Source organism: Scyliorhinus canicula, chromosome 19 (genome assembly GCF_902713615.1).
Source record: "Scyliorhinus canicula chromosome 19, sScyCan1.1, whole genome shotgun sequence".
Lineage (NCBI taxonomy): Eukaryota > Metazoa > Chordata > Chondrichthyes > Carcharhiniformes > Scyliorhinidae > Scyliorhinus > Scyliorhinus canicula.
In genome coordinates, this window is record NC_052164.1 from 6,155,565 (window position 1) to 6,176,511 (window position 20,947).

The following is a 20,947-nucleotide window of genomic DNA, read 5'->3' on the forward strand; positions in this document are numbered from 1 at the left end:
AGAACTAGGTTGAAAAAGACTATAGCAGAGGTATCCAAGTTTTTTTTAAAACTGAAATTTATACAAAGTAATAAATTAATTAACTAATCAGAGATGGCTGGGCAGGTGATGTGCTGTAGCTGTATGATGTGGGAGTTGGCTGTTCCCCTTGTGAATGGCAATGACCACATCTGCAGCAAGTGTTGGTTGCTGGAAGAACTCCGGCTCAGAGTTGATGATCTGGAATCTGAGCTTCAAACACTGCGGCACATCCGGGAGGGGGAGAGTTACCTGGACAGTTTGTTTCAGGAGGCAGTCACACCTGGGAGATTAAGTAATTCACATTCAGTAAGTGATCAGGGACTTCAGAGTGTGACTGTTAGTGAGGCAGGCAGGGGGAACCTGAGTTCAGGAGTGCAGGAGCCTCAGCCCTTGACCTTGTCCAACAGGTATGAGACTCTTGCTCCCTGTATGGATGAGGAAAAGGGCTCTGGACAGGATGAGCCAGCTGACCACGGTACCATGGTGCAGAAGGCCATTCAAGAGGGGGGAGTAAAAAGACAAGTAGTTGTTATAGGGGATTCTATAATTAGGGGGACAGATAGTATCCTATGCAAGCCGGATCGGGAGTCTCGCATGGTGTGTTGCCTGCCCGGTGCCAGGGTGCGGGACATCTCTGACCAGCTTGACAGGATATTGGAGCGGGAGGGGGAGGATCCAGTTGTTGTGGTCCACGTTGGGACTAACAACATAGGTAAAGCTAGGGTGGAGGACCTGTTCGGGGACTATCAAGCACTAGGAAGAAAATTGAAATACAGGTCCTCAAGGGTCATAATCTCCGGATTACTGCCCGAGCCACGTGCCAATTGGCATAGGGACAAGAAAATTAGGGAAGTAAACACGTGGCTAAGGGATTGGTGTGGGAAAGAGGGATTCCACTTCATGGGACATTGGCATCAGTTTTGGAACCGGGGGGATCTGTACCGTTGGGACGGTCTCCACCTGAACCGATCTGGAACCAGTGTTCTAGCGAAGAGGATAAATAGGGTGGTCAGTAGGACTTTAAACTTCTGAGTTGGGGGGAAGGGAAAGTGAAAGCGACAGGGAGCATGGAGTTAAATGCCAAGATACGCAGGAGGATAACATGTAGGCAGGTGGATTTAAGCTTGAGGCAGACTAGGAATGCAACAAAAAGGAAGGATAACTTTGGACATCTTAGGACTTCCAATATCTGTAATGATAAGAAAGTTAGCATTAAGGCACTTTACCTGAATGCTCGTAGCATTTGTAACAAAGTAGATGAACTAATGGCACAGATCATCGTGAATGATTATGATGTGGTAGGCATCACAGAGACATGGCTGCAGGGGGTTCAGGACTGGCAGTTAAACATCCAAGGATATACAACCTATCGAAAAGACAGGAAGGTGGGCCGAGGGGGTGGGGTTGCCTTGTTAGTTAAGAACAAAATTAAATCTATGGCACTAAACGACATAGGGGCGGATGATGTGGAGTCTGTGTGGGTAGAATTGAGGAACTACAAAGGCAAAAAAACCATAATGGGAGTTATGTACAGACCTCCTAACAGTGGTCAGGACCAGGGGCGCAACATGTACCGGGAAATAGAAAAGGCATGTCAGAAAGGCAAGGTCACGGTGATCATGGGGGACTTCAATATGCAGGTGGATTGGGTAAATAACGTAGCCAGTGGATCCAAAGAAAAGGAATTCATGGAATGCTTACAAGATGGCTTTTTGGAACAGCTTGTCATGGAGCCCACAAGGGAGCAGGCTATTCTGGACCTAGTGCTATGTAATGAACCAGACTTTATAAAAGATCTTAAAGTAAGGGAACACTTAGGAAGCAGCGATCATAATATGGTTGAGTTCAGTCTGCAGTTTGAAAGAGAGAAGGCAAAATCGGATGTAATGGTGTTACAGTTAAATAAAGGTAATTACGAGGGCATGAGAGAGGAACTGGCGAAAATCGACTGGAAGCAGACCCTAGTGGGGAAGACAGCAGAGCAAAAATGGCAGGAGTTTGTATGCATAATTGAGGACACTGTACAGAGGTTCATCCCCAAGAAAAGAAAGATTATCCGGGGAGGGATTAGACAGCCATGGCTGACAAAGGAGGTCAGGAAATGTATCAAAGAAAAAGAGAGATCCTATAAAGTGGCCAAAAGCACTGGGAAATCAGAAGATTGGGAAGTCTACAAAAACAAACAGAGGTTAACAAAGAGACAAATAAGGAAGGAGAGGATCAAATATGAAGGCAGGCTAGCCAGTAATATAAGAAATGATAGTAAAAGTTTCTTTCAATACATAAGAAACAAACGACAGGCCAAAGTAGACATTGGGCCAATTCAAACTGATTCAGGAAGGCTAGTGATGGGAGACGAGGAAATGGCTGGAGAACTTAATAAGTACTTTGCGTCTGTCTTCACAGTGGAAGACATGAGTAATATCCCAAAAATTATAGAGGGTCAGGGGGCTGAGTTGAGTATGGTTGCCATTACAAAAGAGATGGTGCTAAAAAAGCTAAAAGGTCTTAAAATTGACAAATCTCCTGGCCCCGATGGGCTACACCCTAGAGTTCTGAGAGAGGTGGCTGAAGAAATAGCGGAAGCGTTGGTTGAGATCTTTCAAAAATCACTGGAGTCAGGGAAAGTCCCGGACGATTGGAAGATCGCTGTTGTAACCCCCTTGTTCAAGAAAGGATCAAGACAAAAGATGGAAAATTATAGGCCAATTAGCCTAACCTCGGTTGTTGGTAAAATTCTAGAATCGATCGTTAAGGATGAGATTTCTAAATTCTTGGAAGAGCAGGGTCGGATTAGAACAAGTCAACATGGATTTAGTAAGGGGAGGTCGTGCCTGACGAACCTGTTAGAATTCTTTGAGGAGGTGACAAGTAGGTTAGACCAGGGAAACCCAGTGGACGTGGTCTATCTGGATTTCCAAAAGGCCTTTGATAAGGTGCCACACAGGAGGCTGCTGAGTAAGGTGAGGGCCCATGGTGTTCGAGGTGAGCTACTGGCATGGGTTGAGGATTGGCTGTCTGACAGAAGGCAGAGAGTTGGGATAAAAGGTTCTTTTTCGGAATGGCAGCCGGTGACCAGCGGTGTCCCACAGGGTTCAGTGTTGGGGCCGCAGCTGTTCACCATATATATTAATGATCTGGATGAAGGGACTGGGGGCATTCTAGCGAAGTTTGCCGATGATACGAAGTTAGGTGGTCAGGCAGGTAGTGCTGAGGAAGTGGGGAGGCTGCAGAAGGATCTAGACAGTTTGGGAGAGTGGTGCAGGAAATGGCTGATGCAATTCAACGTGAGAAAATGTGAGGTCTTGCACTTTGGAAAAAAGAATCCAAGCATAGACTACTTTCTAAACGGTGAGAAAATTCATAATGCCAAAGTACAAAGGGATCTGGGAGTGCTAGTCGAGGATTCCCTAAAGGTAAACATGCAGGTTGAATCTGTGATTAAGAAAGCGAATGCAATGTTGTCATTTATCTCAAGAGGGTTGGAATATAAAAGCAGCGATGTGCTACTGAGCCTTTATAAGGCTCTGGTTAGGCCCCATTTGGAGTACTGTGTCCAGTTTTGGGCCCCACATCTCAGGAAGGACATACTGGCACTGGAGCGTGTCCAGCGGAGATTCACACGGATGATCCCTGGAATGGCGGGTCTAACATATGATGAACGGCTGAGGATCCTGGGATTGTATTCATTGGAGTTTAGAAGGTTAAGGGGAGATCTAATAGAAACTTACAAGATAATACATGGCTTAGAAAGGGTGGATGCAAAGAAACTGTTTCCGTTAGGCGAGGAGACGAGGACCCGTGGGCACAGCCTTAGAATTAGAGGCGGTAAATTCAGAACAGAAATGCGGAGACATTTCTTCAGCCAGAGAGTGGTGGGCCTGTGGAATTCATTGCCGCAGAGTGCAGTGGAGGCCGGGACGCTAAATGGCTTCAAGGCAGAGATAGATAAATTCTTGATGTCGCGAGGAATTAAGGGCTACGGGGAGAATGCTGGTAGGTGGAGTTGAAATGCCCATCAGCCATGATTGAATGGCGGAGTGGACTCGATGGGCCGAATGGCCTTACTTCCACTCCTATGTCTTATGGTCTTAATTTAAGTTTCATTTTTGGATAGTTCCCAGTGTAGGGCAATTTTAAACTTCCGGGCAAATGCTGTGCCAACTTTACCTGCCAGTTTCCTGGGGTTCCCCAGCAACTCTTTGGAGCACTTCTCCCAATCCAACACTGGGGGTTTATAAATTACAGCCCAAATTTTTGAACCAGTATGCCCATTTAAAATAAAATGACTAAAATGCTAAGTTTGTTAAATTACATGCATAATCCACCTACCTCCATTTGTAATACTTGCTGTAGCCTTTCCATGATGACCAGAGTTGTTTTCTGTACTGCTGGGTAGCAGTCTTTGGCACTGTTCTTGACTATCTCCATCAGTGCCTCATATGCAGCGCTCCTCAAGTTATTCTGGTGCCCATCAGGCCTAAAGGGAACCATTTTACTTAGTAATCAAATTTACATTACCTGAACTTTTAGACACAGCATTAATATATTAAAGCATTCACATCCAAAACAACTGCCAAAATAACCTAGTTGTACAAAGGGCACCTCCAATAAATACAGAAGTGCAGATTGTTACTTCAGTGTCAAACCAAGCCACTGCCAAGAACCACGTTTAAGCAGCTAAATTACATTAAAAATGAGATGCAAACATTGGTGGCAAATGATCCAATGCATTTTATGCTGCAGTAAAAAAAAAATCTAAGTGTGCACAATCAAAATCAGCCACAAGCAGCAAAGTAAAATTTTAACTTAACAGCAGACTGCCTACATCAGCAAGAATGAACACACACGAAGGAAGGGCACAAAGTATTTCTCCTACCGGTCAGTAGTTTCTAATAGTTTCTGAACTATCAATTCAAATGATGACGACAGACAATACGTTGCAGGTTCTTCCTGATCATCTGCCACATCTGCAGCTTCATAAGCAGCTTCTGCTAAACTGGAGAAAGCCTGTGAAAACGGTAAGACTACATTTTAAAGATGATTTAAGACTGAAGATCTAATGGCAACAATTGTCAGGTTTTGGTTAATTTTGCTAAAAGAATGAAGAATTGTAGGCACAGAGAGAGATACTCAAAGTATTAATGTTCCTCGTCTGGCCATGAAATCCCACCTTCACACAACCCCTTACCAAGTACTGGCCCCTACTTGGATATTTCATGGGCATTAGCTGTTCTCGGATACCTTGCTCAAGTGACGATGCCCAATTGATAACCTTGGACTGAGTTCAGACACCCCTTTGTGGTCACAGAACAGAATCAGATCTTGACATCAACCATTTACATCAGTTATTTTTCCCAGAGGAAACCTGGACTACAAACAATGAAAATACAACTCAATGGATGTTTCAGGTCTTGAAACATTGTGGAACCCAGGACCCTCTTGACATGTACGAATTAGTTTCACACTAAGTATTGCATCATTTGTCAGCAGATATTGTTATATCAGGGTTAGACTGATCTTTCTGGCAGGAAATGAGGTTACAAAGATAGCTTCTTTGAAACCAAACATACATGCAAGAATCAAGCCATATTTCTCCTTCTCAAACATCTAAGAGCTTTGAATCATAAAAAGTCAGATATCTTGCAAATTGTTTTAATAATCTTCAATAGTTAGCGTTTAAATTTGCAGCTAAAGTTGACAGCTACAAGCTCCCAGCTGAAAGTGCTCCACATTAGTAAAATAACTTGGATTAAACCTTTACATAAAATGTATACTTAGTACCACTTCCTACCTAATGACCAAGCCTGTGTAAATCCTTAAATACTATTTTATTGTTATACCATTAACTTTAAATGGACATAATTATCTGAAGTAAAAGAGAGCTTGACATTCACATTTTGTACATTTGTTAAATCACCCCGTACAATCAACAAAGGCACCAAGTAAATGGCTCAAGGTCATTACCAAATCATTCAAGACTGCTAATATCTTGCAAACTCATCACTTGCTTGAGGCTTCCAATCTTAGCAATATTGATTAGGATCAAACTGAGGTTAAATAAATAATTTCATTCTCTCTCAATAAGTAACTTACCCAACAAACATTAGAAGCCACTCGAGGTTCAGCTCCCAGACCTTCAATCAGACATTGCAGTAGAGGAGTTAAGTACATATCATTGATGGCAGCCTCAGGAAGCAACTCACAAATTCGTCCCACTGTCCAGGCTGTAGTATCCCGAACCACAACACTCGGATCTTTCATTAGCTCGATCAGTGTGGGCATTGCCTGCAATTAGAAATTAATTTACAAACAGTGACAACTATCAAGGGCATTTACACTGGCTAACAGCCATAAATGTCAACACAACATTAACCTTAGAAGAAATTACTGAAGTCTTACCGTAATTTATTACCGTTGTGAACATGTGCGACTATTTTGTCATTTTTGGAGATAAACTTGCAAGTGTGTGAAGAACAGATACAAAACCATTTTAGCACCATACTGGAAAGTCACGTTAGTCTCAAAAATGACTCTGCCCAATCACCAAAACAATTCTCTGGGCAATTTACAAGGCAGGTCCTCACACAAACATCAGCAATCGGTATTGCACAAAAAGCTTCACATTATTCATCTTTTAAGCCGGGGTTTTTCAAACTCAGGGTCGCAACCCGCTGAGATTAATTCTCCCTGTAACAATAGACATAGTTTGTACGTTCTCAGATGAGAAGTTAGCTGGAATGCTGAAATGCATCCCACATAGTAATAATATAGTGGCTCGCCGAATTATACAACTGGAAGTACAGAACAGATATTTCAGATTGTGCAATCTTGCTAGTATGTTTGGCACAATGAATTTGAAGATTTGCTGTGCTGCCTGACATTACCAACCAACATGCCTCGCGCAGAGATTTATGAAGCATTGAATAGTTACATGGTTGGAAAGTGCGAGCTCGACTGGGTTCATTGCAGAGGAATCACCAAATGACGGGGTAGCAAACATGACTGAGAAAAACAGCAGTTTATAATAAGGATTAAGGAGGCAGCCGGTCAGGACATTGTTTGGAATCATTGTTTAGTTCACTGTGAGCTATTGGCATTGAATCCATCCATCCGATCTTGGAAGTGGTATTGAAAGGAATTTGTGAAACGCAGCTCACTCAATACCAGGCATTTGAGGTTCTGTGTTCCGATATGTGGCCCAAGCACACATTTGTTGTTTCACGCAGAAATACGTTGGTGGTCAAGGGGTCAGGTGCTTGTCAGAGTTCACGAACTGAGGTATCAAATCCACTCTACTCACCTTGAGAAATTGTCTGCTTTGGCTGATTCGTTTGCTGATGAAACTTGGATGCTAACTATGTCTTACCTTGCAGACATCTTTTTAATTCTAAATGAACTGAACTTTCAATTGCAAGGGAAGGATGATGATTGCTTTCGGCACAGTGAAGAAATAGATGCTTTCCAAGTCAGTGAAAGTTTGGCAAGTGGGAGTAAACAAAGCCAACTACTACACATTCCCCAACTGCTACGACACATCGAAGAAAACAGTTTTAGCATGGGAACAGTCAATAGACTGGCAAGCCTTATTCAGTCGCATCTGGGTGTGATCAACAGTTTTGTCGCTACTTTCCAGAGAACATAGAACGATACAGCGCAGTACAGGCCCTTTGGCCCTCGATGTTGCACCGACATGGAAAAAAACTAAAGGCCATCTAACCTACACTATGCCCTTATCATCCATATGCTTATCCAATAAACTTTTTAAATGCCCTCAATGTTGGCGAGTTCACTACTGTTGCAGGTAGGGCATTCCACGGCCTCACCACTCCTTGCGTAAAAAACCCACCTCTGACCTCTGTCCTATATCTATTACCCCTCAATTTAAGGCTATGTCCCCTCGTGCTAGCCACCTCCATCCGCGGGAGAAGGCTCTCGCTGTCCACCCTATCTAACCCTCTGATCATTTTGTATGCCTCTATTAAGTCACCTCTTAACCTTCTTCTCACTAACGAAAACAACCTCAAGTCCATCAGCCTTTCCTCATAAGATTTTCCCTCCATACCAGGCAACATCCTGGTAAATCTCCTCTGCACCCGTTCCAAAGCTTCCACGTCCTTCCTATAATGAGGCGACCAGAACTGTACGCAATACTCCAAATGCGGCCGTACTAGAGTTTTGTACAACTGCAACATGACCTCATGGCTCCGGAACTCAATCCCTCTACCAATAAAGGCCAACACACCATAGGCCTTCTTCACAACCCTATCAACCTGGGTGGCAACTTTCAGGGATCTATGTACATGGACACCGAGATCCCTCTGCTCATCCACACTACCAAGAATTTTACCATTAGCCAAATATTCCGCATTCCTGTTATTCTTTTCAAAGTGAATCACCTCACACTTCTCCACATTAAACTCCATTTGCCACCTCTCAGCCCAGCTCTGCAGCTTATCTATGTCCCTCTGTAACCTGCAACATCCTTCCGCACTGTCTACAACTCCACCGACTTTAGTGTCGTCTGCAAATTTACTCACCCATCCTTCTGCGCCCTCCTCTAGGTCATTTATAAAAATGACAAACAGCAATGGCCCCAGAACAGATCCTTGTGGTACGCCACTCGTAACTGAACTCCATTCTGAACATTTCCCATCAACTACCACTCTCTCTTCTTTCAACTAGCCAATTTCTGATCCACATCTCTAAACCACCCTCAATCCCCAGCCTCTGTATTTTCTGCAATAGCCGACCGCGGGGAACCTTATCAAACGCTTTACTGAAATCTATATACACCACATCAACTGCTCTACCCTCGTCTACCTGTTCAGTCACCTTCTCAAAGAACTCGATAAGGTTTGTGAGGCATGACCTACCCTTCACAAAACCATGCTGACTATCCCTAATCATATTATTCTTATCTAGATGATTATAAATCGTATCTTTTATAATCCTCTCCAAGACTTTACCCACCACAGACGTTAGGCTCACCGGCCTATAGTTACCGGGGTTATCTCTACTCCCCTTCTTGAACAAAGGGACCACATTTGCTATCCTCCAGTCCTCTGGCACTATTCCTGTAGCCAATGATGACCTAAAAATCAAAGCCAAAGGCTCAGCAATCTCTTCCCTGGCTTCCCAGAGAATCCTAGGATAAATCCCATCAGGCCCCGGGGACTTATCTATTTTCACCTTGTCCAGAATTGCCAACACTTCTTCCCTGCGCACCTCAATGCCATCTATTCTAATAGCCTGGGTCTCAGCATTCTCCTCCACAATATTATCTGTCAGATTTTGAGAGAGAAGTGGTGGGTGAAACGGTTGGAGACCCCAGAGTCAATTATTAACTTACAGCTGACTCCAAATGAAGAGACTAAACCTCTGTGACTTCTGCTCACCCGTGACAGCACATTAAAACACGCCACAAGTCAATGAAGCTGTCAGCATTCTGGTGTAGAGTCACCAGTACGGAGTAAAACAAGCATTTTATTGCTATTGCCTTTCACAACGACCTATATGTGAGAGGTTGGATTGTCCGTCCTCACAAAGATGAAGACAGGACAAAGGAACTGGCTGAACTCTGCACCTGCTATGCATATTGCCCTCTCCTCCTGTGAACCTGATGTTTTGCGAAGGTCAGTCAGTGTGGTTTGGGAAGGTCAGCCGGTTGGTAAACGTGGGTCCCGGGGGAAATTTTTAAAAACACTGTTTAAGCCAGACCCACCGACCAAAGAGAAGAAAGAAAAATTGATGTCCAAGTAATAAAATCCAACAAAGTAAGCTTAGTGTCGAAACTGATTAGTTCAGAAAAATAGACAATTTTTTCTTCAAATCAACATTACAATTTAGCAAGACAAGGCAGCTCCCAGGCATAATAATAATCTTTATTGTCACAAGTAGGCTTACATTGCAATGAAGTCACTGTGAAAAGGCCCTAGTCACCACATTTCAGCGCTTGTTTTGGCACAAGGAGTGAGAATTCAGAATGTCCGAATTACCCAACAGCACGTCTTTCGGGACTAGTGGGGGGAAACCCACACAGACATGGGGAGAAACTGCAGGCTCCACACAGGAAGTGACCCAGTGTGAATCGAACCTGGGACCATGGCATTGTGACACCACAGTGCTACCGTGCTGCCCTTGTGCAGTTGGAAGTAGGAATTTGGTATTATAAAACATCACGGTAGCACAGTGGTTAGCACTGTGGCCTCACAGCGCCAGGGTCCCAGGTTTGATTCCCTGCTGGGTCACTGTCTGTGGGGAGTCTGCACGTTCTCCCCGTGCCTGCGTGGGTTTCCTCCCACAGTCCAAACACATGCAGGTTAGGTGGACTGGCCATGATAAATTGCCTTTCGTGTCCAAAAAGGTTAGGAGGGGTTATTGGGTTACGGAGATAGGGTGGAAGTGAGGGCTTAAGTGGGTTGGTGCAGACTCGATGGGCCGAATGGCCTTCTTCTGCACTGTACGTTTTATGTTCTATCCCACCACTTTTAAGATGCTCATGCTACAAAATATCTACAGTAGTTATGTGATGAAACACGCAACTAAATTTACTTAATCACAGCCTAATCTGTTAAAACTTCCAACACATTACACCTATACACAAACATTCTAATCTAAGCAACTTTAATTGACTGACTGAGCCTAATGTAGAACAATGAGTTTTGCATTGTCTACCCTCAAATACAAAGCATAAATTTATTATCTATAAACCACAACTATTTGATGATTTTGAGGTGACATAGTTGGGGCACATGGTCTTGCAGTTTCATCAGTAACACTGAACATTTAAAATCGCAGTAAGACATTTTACCTGTATCACCAGTGGTTTTAGTTGATTGGGTTCAGGTCCTTCCAGAATAGAGCCAAATGCCATCACTGCTGCATCTCTGTACCTCCAGTCCGGATTTTTGATATGCTCCTTGATAAATGGAAGTATGTGTGGAACTATGTCATCCTCACAGCAAGTTGCCAGCAGCATGAGACAAACACCAGCAGCTTTGCATGGATTCCAGTCATCATCGTCATCGTTTTCATCCTAATAGTGAAAGGATGAATGATTTGAAATAAAAATACTGCAATTAATTGTCAAGATCAAACTGACCATATACAAATCAGCATTTATTTTGCTCAAGGGGCATTAATAGGCAGAGAAAAATGCAAAAAATACTCCTAGCTCAATTATGGGGCTAACCTCCCTATTAAGTTTACACCAATCTGAAAATAGGAAATTAAGATGCTCCAAATAGAAACCATTATAGCTACACATGCCTCATGTCTTAAAATCTCTCAAAATTTATGTTGTGCATTCAAGCATGTCAGGAAAGATAGTTATCTGATAAAAGTTGAACTCTTTCAAAGGGATGTGGGATGGTACTACACATTTTCTGTTTAACAAAATCTAATGGCACAAAACAGGAACCAAGGGCCTGAAGTTGTCTTACCTGTTTAGTCAGTGTCTGGGTAAGAATGGGCACCAAGTACTGCAGCGCTCCCTTGGCATAGAATTTACTCGTGTGCTCAGGAGGTCTTCCCTGTTCTGCTGCCTGTATAAAGATCAAATGACAAACTCCATTTAAAAAAATAAAATAAAGAAATATCTAACTGGAACTCTCACTGGTAACAAATTTAGCTCAATACTGAAATTAAACTAGTTTCAAATGCTCTCCAAAAGCTTGGCAAATTAAGTCTCAATTTTGTTTCAATATATCCATCAACTGAACAGTTTCAGCGTGGTGCATGATGTTTCATCATAGACTAGCTGCCAGCTTTGTGTCATGCACGGAGCACCATCTGCAAATCACGGTTCACACTGAATTTAGTGATAATTAGATACCTGAACCCACAAGTAAATATATTTTTTTTAAACTTAAAAAGCAAAACAATCTGATAAAAACAATTCAGCACGCCAGGCAGCATCTGTAGAGAAAAACAGAGTGAATGTTTCAGTGACCTTTCATCAGACAATGTCAGTTCTGATGAAAGGTCACTCAATCTGACACAGCAACTGTTTCTCTCAACAGATGCTGCATGACCTGCTGAGATCTCAGCACTTCAGAAATCCAGCAACTGTTAGTTTTTGTCAAAACAAATATTTTGAAAAATAGCTTACTTTTGTGAGGTACTGTTTTAATGTGCTTTCTAAAGGAGAAGTTCCAGTATTGTGATCATGCCAGGCCTACGTGCAAAGAGTTAATCTAGGTCTAGCGCACAGGGAAGATCGTCCCCCATAAAGAGGAAAACACAAGCAAAAACAGACTGCCAAATAAAAACAATATATTCAGTAATTTTAACTATAATTTTAAGATATTGTAAAACAGTTTAAAGATCAAACCTCTGAAGCTTCAATAGCAAGATCCATTTCCTCATCACAAACATTGGACCAGAATTCAATTCCTTGTAGGGCCACCTCATCGATATCACTCTTCATAGCTTCAATGGTAATCTAGAGGGTTTTCCAAAATATAAAGAGCATGCAGTTACACATTCACACACATTAAACACAACTATGTTCTCATGGATCGATTGCTGGCAACGCTAATAACACCCAATACTCAGAGCAGGCCTGAGCTAAAGTAACATGGAGGTAAATTATCAAAGTTTGTTAATCCATTGCAGAAAATCACTGATGTAGGATTATGATAGTGGACATTTCATCTATAAACACCAAGGTTAGTTGCTTGTGAACCCACATCAAATTTACAATTTTAATTTGCAGAATAGATGTTCAATACCTTGTCCACCTACCTGGATGCAGTAATCTCAAAAGAAAACTTATATTTTTATATGATTTATGGTTTATGTTAAAATTATGTAACTCCAATACTTGCAGTATATCACAAGATTTAACCTGCATTTAATTTATCCTGCAGCTTGATGATTAAATCTGGCTCAAATGAGATTAATCCGACAGAATCATATATCTATATCTAGCATGGCATAAACTAAATGTTGTCAGTTTTTTTGGTAAGATACTCAACATCTTATTTGTAAAGTCCAACTACATGGCACTATGAATCAACTTGCAGGTGACATAGTGCATCACCTCATCAGAATTGAAACTAGCAGCAGAATAATCAAATAACTTTGAATTAATTTTCTGGGTAACATTTTGAGAAATTAATTCACACTACATTATTCTTCAACATTTCTATAACAGTGTGAAATACTACAGCATGGCATCCTTAGTTTGCTAAAGAAATCACTTATTTAGCTGCCTTCCAAATCCTTCGAATATGCCAAAGCATTTCACAGCCAATCGTGAAGTGTAGGTTCTGTTGTAATGTAGCTGCAGCACTTCATTTTCACACATCAAGATCTCACAAACAGCAATGAGATGAATGATGAGAAACTATGCTCATGTTGGCCTGGTCACTACACCTCACTTTCTCCAGTAGTGCCTTAAAATATATATATATATATATATATATATAGATATATATATATATATATATATATATATATATATATATATATAGAGTAGGTAAAGAAAGCCTCAGTGCACCATCTTATCTAAAAGACAGTCCTTCCAACAATGCAGCATTTCCTGCACCAAATTTCAGTTGATGTTGTTGGCTCTGGTCTCTGCTTGTTTCTACAATCTTCTGACTAAATGTGATACCAAAGGGCTGAAAGTTGGACTTGAACTGCATAGAATTAAAGAAAATGACTACTCAGGTCAAAGTTTTCTGACAATTTATAGAGATTCTAATCTGTATGAAATGAAAATCGCTTATTGTCACGAGTAGGCTTCAATGAAGTTACTGTGAAAAGCCCCTAGTCGCCACATTCCGGCACCTGTTCGGGGAGGCTGTTACGGGAATCGAACCGTGCTGCTGGCCTGCTTTCAAAGCCAGCGATTTAACCCTGTGCTAAACAGCCCCATCATCAGTATGTGTATGCAATACAGTATGTGTACACATACTGGCAATCAGTTTGGTAGTTTATGCATGTGGTATGAGGATGGTTCATATTTTGCTGCTGAACCTTATTCCCCCAGAATAGGGCAGTAAATTAGATCAAAACAAATTATACTTACAGCAAAGAGAGCAGGGCCCATGTATGTCTCCATATATTGGTAATAAAGGGACATAATCTTCACCAAGTTTTGCAAGGCAGCAACTCGTACCTATTAGATTAAAACAATTGTTCAGTTCAAAATCAGTCATAAAATGAAATCAGAGTTTAGAATTTAGGGAATTTAATGTAATGTCACTTACCCTCGTATCAGGACATTGGGTTGCTTCACAGACTACTTGCATAATAAAGTGTCTTTCAGACTGTGAATAAATAAAAACAAACAAATGCAAAGATGCATCAAAACTTAAACTTCATCAGTCATTGTAGTAGCTCAATGCATAGGAATACTTGTGCATGCAATCAGATAGAGATATTCTAATCTGTATGAAATGAAATGAAAATCACTTGTCACGAGTAGGCTTCAATGAAGTTACTGTGAAAAGCCCCTAGTCGCCACATTCCGGCACCTGTTCGGGGAGGCTGTTACAGGAATCGAACCGTGCTGCTGGCCTGCTTTCAAAGCCAGCGATTTAGCCCTGTGCTAAACAGCCCCATCATCAGTATGTGTATGCAATACAGTATGTGTACACATACTGGCAATCAGTTTGGTAGTTTGTGCATGTGGTATGAGAATGAGGGGAAAACAGCATTCTACTTAATTTCCACAAAATCAATCAAACAAACATCGGCAAGAAAGTACTATTTTTCACTTGCAGATTTCAAACTATCAAGATTATGTGGAATCTAGTTATTGTGTAACCATCATAGATTGAAACTACTCTATGATCACTTGCAAAGAAATTCAACAAAATAGGGTTTACTTCTAGGCTAAAATGACATGCACATATCAAATAACATATAGGGCCATAAGACATAGGAGCAGTGGTTTACCATTTGGCCCATCGGGCACTGGAGAAAGTATGTGAAAAAGTTAAAAACTAGCTTATTTAGCCTCCTCAAGTCTCTTTCTAATTTTATGTACCTTCTTTTCCTGGTTTTGGGGAATGCCTGTTTATAAGTTAAGAAGATATAGGAGCAGAATTAGGCTATTCAGCCATCGAGTCTGCTCCACCATTCTATCATGGCTGATATGTTCCTCATCTGCTACCTACAATGTTACAGATCAAGACTGGATTGCAAAATCAGCCAGAGCATCTCCTCCCTAGAATACATGACCTAGGAGCGGGAGTCGGCAATTCAGCCTCCCGAGTCTAAACACCTTCAATGTGATCATGGCTGATCCCATCCTGGCCTCAACTCCACTGTCCTCCCCGTTCTCCATAACCCTTCAACCCAATACCAATTAAAAATCTGTCTAACTCCTCCTTCAATTTACTCACTGTCCCTGCATCCACCGCACTCCGGGGTAGTGAATTCCACAGATTCACAACACTTTGGGAGAAGTAGTTTTTTCTCAAACCGGTTTTAAATTTGCTACCCCTTATTCTGATATTATGACCTCTCATTTTAGAATGCCCCACAAGAGGAAGCATCAGCTCCCATGTCTACTTTATTCATACCGTTTAGTATCTTTTATACCTTAATTAGATCTGCCCTCATTCTTCCAAACTCTGGAGATTATAGTTCAATTTATCCTCATATGGCAAATCCCTCATCTCTGGAATCAATTGAGTGAACCTCATCTGAACAGCCTCCAATGCCACTACATCTTTCCTCAAATAAGGAGACCTAAACTGTGCACAATACTCCAGGTGCGGTCTTACCAATGCCTTGTATAGTTTCTCAGTTTTTGGTTGTGAACATTATAAAATAATCACAAGGGTTGAGGTTTTAAGAATTAAAACAAATCAATACATCATTTCAGTCAGCAGAACATTTTTATTTAAAACATGGTCAAGTCTCAGATTCATTTCATTGCTTCATCATGTGGAATGCAGCGTGGTGCATGATTTCTCATCACAGACATCAGACCAGGTAACTACACACCAAGGTTAGTGACAAGTGACTAACTTGTGTAAACAAAACAATGACACCCCTATATTCCCAGATACAAACTCTGGGCTTTTACTGGATTGGCTTGGGTTGATGTCTTTGCCAGTTTGTATCCAGATGGAGACACATCTCATCCTTACATTCTCATACAAGTATCGAATACAGTTAAAAAGTTGCTAATAAAACACAGCTTAAATAAAAGTACATTAAAACACTGCTTCTTACCTCTTTGTCAAAGTTAGCTTTGGTGAATTCCAAGGAGTTGAGCAGTGCATTGGTTGCAGCTAACTTCACATTGTTACTGGGCTCCTCCTTTCGCATCCCTTGAATAATTGCAGTCAGGATTTCATTTGATTTATCCTGCAGTTGCTCAGGATCCTGAAAAAGCAAAAATGTTGCTCAGTTTTTAATTTTTCTCTGCCAAGTCCCACGGGCCGACTTACTAGAATTAATTGGTTATTTGAACGTATTCCATCACTTTACTGAGTTAACACAAAATAAGCTGGTCAGTTTAAAATGGCACATTTTATTAAAAAACCAAGTCAACTCACCAAAATTTATGTAATTAGTGCGATTTTAAAATACAATACAGTAACTATATTCAGTTTTCAATCCCACATTGCAGAAGCATACACAAAGGTGTTACTTCAAAGCATTTGTTAATTTTCTCAAGAGCTTCTGATAATTTTGGCTGTGTTTTTGTAAATTAATAGTGAGTCCATGATCGTCTGCCATTTTAGGTTGCAACTTTACATCACCTGAAGGTGCAAATGAGCACTCAAAATACTATGCTTCCATTGCATTTGCTTTTATCTTAGTGTTTAATTCACTACCACGTCTCTTCCCGGAATGCCTCCCCTGAAGTACCGTTCTTCTCTCAGACAGGATTTCCATTTGTCTGCTTTGCCCACCTTCTTTGGTTCTCATTTCCCTATTGGTGTTCGATAAAGTCTTTATCAAACCTTGCTTTCATTGCCATATTTTCTTTTTCAGTGACCGTCTTTGGCTCCAACTTACCCCACATGGATTCCAACTACAAGTTCCACCCCTCATGTTGAATCTATCCAGGATTACAGGTATCTCCAGAGTACACATTCCTCAACCTGCTGTTCCCACTGCATCCTGAGATCCATGCGCTGCCATATGCGCACATATGATATCCAGCAGTGCCGACTCACCCTATGTCAAAGCCGTCCTTGTCCCCAGTTTCATTTCAGTCTCATCTGAAACCTTAATGGGCAGCATGGTCGGCGTAGATTTGGACAGCTGAAGGGCCTGTTCCAGTGCTGTACTTTTCTTGGTTCTCTACCATGGATGTCCAATCACTCTATACCTCCATTCCCCACCAGGATGGCCAGAGGGCTCTCCGCTTCTCTTTCGAACAGTGGCCTGAACAATCTCCATTCACCACACCTTTCCTCCGTCTGCTGAACCTGTCCTCTCAACTGAACAATTTCTCCTTCAACATGTCTCATTTCCTTCGAGCCAAAGGTGTGGCTATGGCTACCACATGGGTGCTAGTTTTGCCTGCTTTTTACTGGCTATGTGGAACATTCTTTGTTCCAGTTCTACTCCCCAGTACATTGGCGACTGTTTCAGTGCCGCTTCACGTTCCCCTCTGGACCTGAAAAAATGTATTAATTTTGCTTCCAATTTCCACCCCTCTATCATCTTCACGTGGTCCGACACTTCCCTTCCCTGACCTTTCTATTTCATTTTCTGGGGATAGACTGTCCACTGGTATCTCATTACAAACCCACTGGCTCCCACAGCTATGTCAACTACAGCTCTTCCCACCCCACATCCTGCAAGGGCTCCATCCCATTCTCTCAGTTCTTTCACTTCTATTGCATTTGTTCGAAATAAGTCACTTTCCCAAATGCTGACATGTCTTCTTAATAGTGGTTTCCCATCCAGTGATTGACAGGACTCTCAACATTGTGTGACCCATCTCCCACACCTCTGCTCCCCCCCCCCCCCGATCCAGGATAGGGGTGCCCATTTTTCACCCCACCAGCCTCCGCATGCAGGAATCATCCTCCGCCAGTTCTGCCAACTCCAGTATGATGCCACACCAAATACATCTTCCCCTCACTCCTAGTCAGCATTTTGCATGGACTATTCACTCCAGGATACCCTGGTCCACTCCTCCAACCCCCAAAACCTTATCCTACGGCACCTTCCGATGCAATCGCAGAAGGTGTAACTTCTGCCCCATTACCTCCTCCCTGCTCACCATCCCAAGGCCTAAGGCTATCTGGTCTATTGCATTTCCTGCTCGCAATGTGGTGTCGACATTGGAAAGATTATATGCAGACTGGGTGACCGCTTTGCAGAACACATTCGGCCCACCCACAAGCAGGGCCCAGACCTTCCTGTCGCTGCCATGCCAACTCATCCTCCTGCTCTCACGTCCACATGTCCGTCCTTGGCCTGCTGCAACGTTCCAGTGAAGCCCAGCGCAAACTGGAGGAACAGCACCTCATCTTCCGATTAGGCACATTACAGCATTCCGGACTTAACACAGTTCACCTTCAGATTGAACTCGCCTCCACCTTCACCCCATTTTTATTTCTATCAATTTATTTGTACTTCTTCCATTGATCTGTTTTCTCCGCACCAATGTCTCCCCTCCCTCTACCCTACTTGGGCCTGTTTCTCGTTGCTCTTTGACACACTGCTACCTGTTCTGCCATTGACATATTCTAATCCCTTTATACGCCATTGTCTGCACCCATCTTAGCTTCTTTTTTTACATTCCCATTGTCTTTCTGTCCACATCATATCCACCTATCGCTCTCCTTTTATCTATCCCCACCGCTCCCCCGCAACAGCATAAATCTGATCCTATTTCCATTCTCTCCACCTTTGACAAAGTCATCCAAACTCAAAATGTTACTTCCCTTGTTTCCCCAGACACTGCCTGACCTGCTGCGACTGTCCAGTATTTTCTGTTTTAGTGGATATGCTTCCACTTGAGCAGAACAAAACAAGTAAAAAGACTGGAATTTCCAACTGAAGTGCTTTCCCCTCCCTTTCCTAATAGATACGTGCATTTCTAATTAGTGCAAGGTTAACAGCCTTGTACAAACAATTACAATGTAAACAAAATACAATTTAATGTGGAAAGATATCTGCCAATCCTCATCTCAGCTGCAATCAAACACGTCAGTGCTGTATGATTTCTCATCTTTGTAGATATGATTCGTTTAAAATAATTTTGCCCAACATTCTAAGTTCTCCACATTCAAGAATGGCAAGCGGGCCACAGTCTTTGGGAACACCACAAACGATAAGAGCTGATTGTCATGACTATTAAGATCAATCAGCTACACCCATCATTGCAAAGTCGTATTGTCCAATTACTGGCCTATATGAACCTTCTTTCAACACTAGAATATCCAGCCAGATTGGCAAATTCAAACGCAATCTTGCACTAACGTTTCAAAATTAATTCATGGGATATGAGCTTCGCTGGCGAGGCCAGGGTTCATTGCACATTGCCAATTGCCCTTGAGAAGGTGGTGCTGAGTTGCCTTCTTGAACCACTGCAGCCCATGTGGTGTAGGTACACCCACAATGCTGTTAGTGAGTTGCAGTATTTTGATCTAGTGACAGTGAGGGAACAGCGATTATTTCCAAATCAGGATGGTGAGTGGATTGGAGGGGAACATCTAGATGGTGGTGGCTGTTGGGCTGGAAGGTGCTGTCCAAGGATTCCTTGCGAGCTCCTGCAGTACCATCTTGTAGATGGTACACACTGCTGCTACTGTGTGTTGGTGGTGGAGGGGGTGAATGATTGTGGAAGGGATTCCAATCAAGCAGACTGCTTTGTCCTGGATGGTTTCAAGATTTTTGAGTATTGTTGGAGCTGCACTCATGCAGGCAAGAGGACAGAATTCCAACACACTCCTGACTTGTGCCTTGTAGATTGTGGAAAGGTTTTGGGGAGTCAGGAGGGGAGTTACACGTCACTGATCTGCTCTTGTAGCAACTCCAGCTGAGTTTCTGGTTAATGATAACCCCCAAATGTTGATAGTGGAGGAATTCAGTGATGGCAATGCCACTGAATGTCAAAGAGTGATGGTTATTGCCTAACACTTGTGTGGTGCAAATGTTACTTGCCACTTGTCAGCCCAAACCTGGATATTGTCCAGGTCTTGATGATTTGGACATAGACTGTTTCATCAGTATCTGAGGAATTGCAAATGTGCAGCTTATCAGCAAACATTTCTACTTCTGACCGTATTATGGATGGAAGGTAATTGATGAAGCAGCTGAAGATGGGTTAGGCCCAGGACAGTTCCCAGATGGACTTTGGAGTGGAGATGACTGGCCTCCAACAACCCTTTGTGCTAGGTATAACACTAATCAGCATAGAGCACTCTTTCTTCCTGGTTTAGCTCACTGAGCTCAATCGCTGGCTTTTAAAGCAGACCAAGCAGGCCAGCAGCTCGGTTCGATTCCCGTACCAGCCTCCCCGGACAGGCGCCGGAATGTGGCGACTAGGGGCTTTTCACAGTAACTTCATTGAAGCCTACTAGTGACAATAAGCGATTTTCATTTCCTCTCCCCCCCCCCCCACCATTGCTGGGTAGATGCCAGCTTTGTAGCTGTATCAGAGCCACCTGGCTAAGGATGCAGCAAGTTCTGAAGCAAAAGTCTTCAGTGCTATTGTTTTAATATTGTCAGGCCTATAGCCGTTGCAGTAGCCAATGTCTTCAACTGCTTCTTGACATAATGTGGAAGGGAGCCAATGAGCGGAAGACCAGCATGTACGATGCTGGGGACCTCCAGGGGAGGCCAGGATGGATCATTCCCTCGCCACTTCTGATTAAAGATGGCTGCAAATGCTTCAGCCTTACCTTTTGCACTGATGTGCTTGGCTGCCCCATCATTGAGGATGTTTGTAGAACCACCACCTCCAGAAAGTTTATAATTGACTCCATCATTC

General features: G+C 42.5%; 1 protein-coding gene across 1 annotated transcript in view; it reads right to left on the reverse strand.

Annotated features, from left to right (window-relative positions):
• The window catches only part of kpnb1 (karyopherin (importin) beta 1), a 61,345-nt gene that overhangs the window by 20,461 nt on the left and 19,937 nt on the right, over window positions 1–20,947 (reverse strand). The window contains exons 5-13 of the mRNA XM_038778533.1: window positions 16,219–16,371; window positions 14,241–14,300; window positions 14,060–14,149; window positions 12,356–12,466; window positions 11,466–11,567; window positions 10,835–11,059; window positions 6,118–6,309; window positions 4,901–5,031; window positions 4,354–4,501 (exon numbers count right to left, since the gene is read on the reverse strand). Of these exons, the coding sequence (XP_038634461.1) occupies window positions 4,354–4,501; window positions 4,901–5,031; window positions 6,118–6,309; window positions 10,835–11,059; window positions 11,466–11,567; window positions 12,356–12,466; window positions 14,060–14,149; window positions 14,241–14,300; window positions 16,219–16,371 (1,212 nt within the window). The remainder of the gene's footprint in view (window positions 1–4,353; window positions 4,502–4,900; window positions 5,032–6,117; window positions 6,310–10,834; window positions 11,060–11,465; window positions 11,568–12,355; window positions 12,467–14,059; window positions 14,150–14,240; window positions 14,301–16,218; window positions 16,372–20,947) is intronic.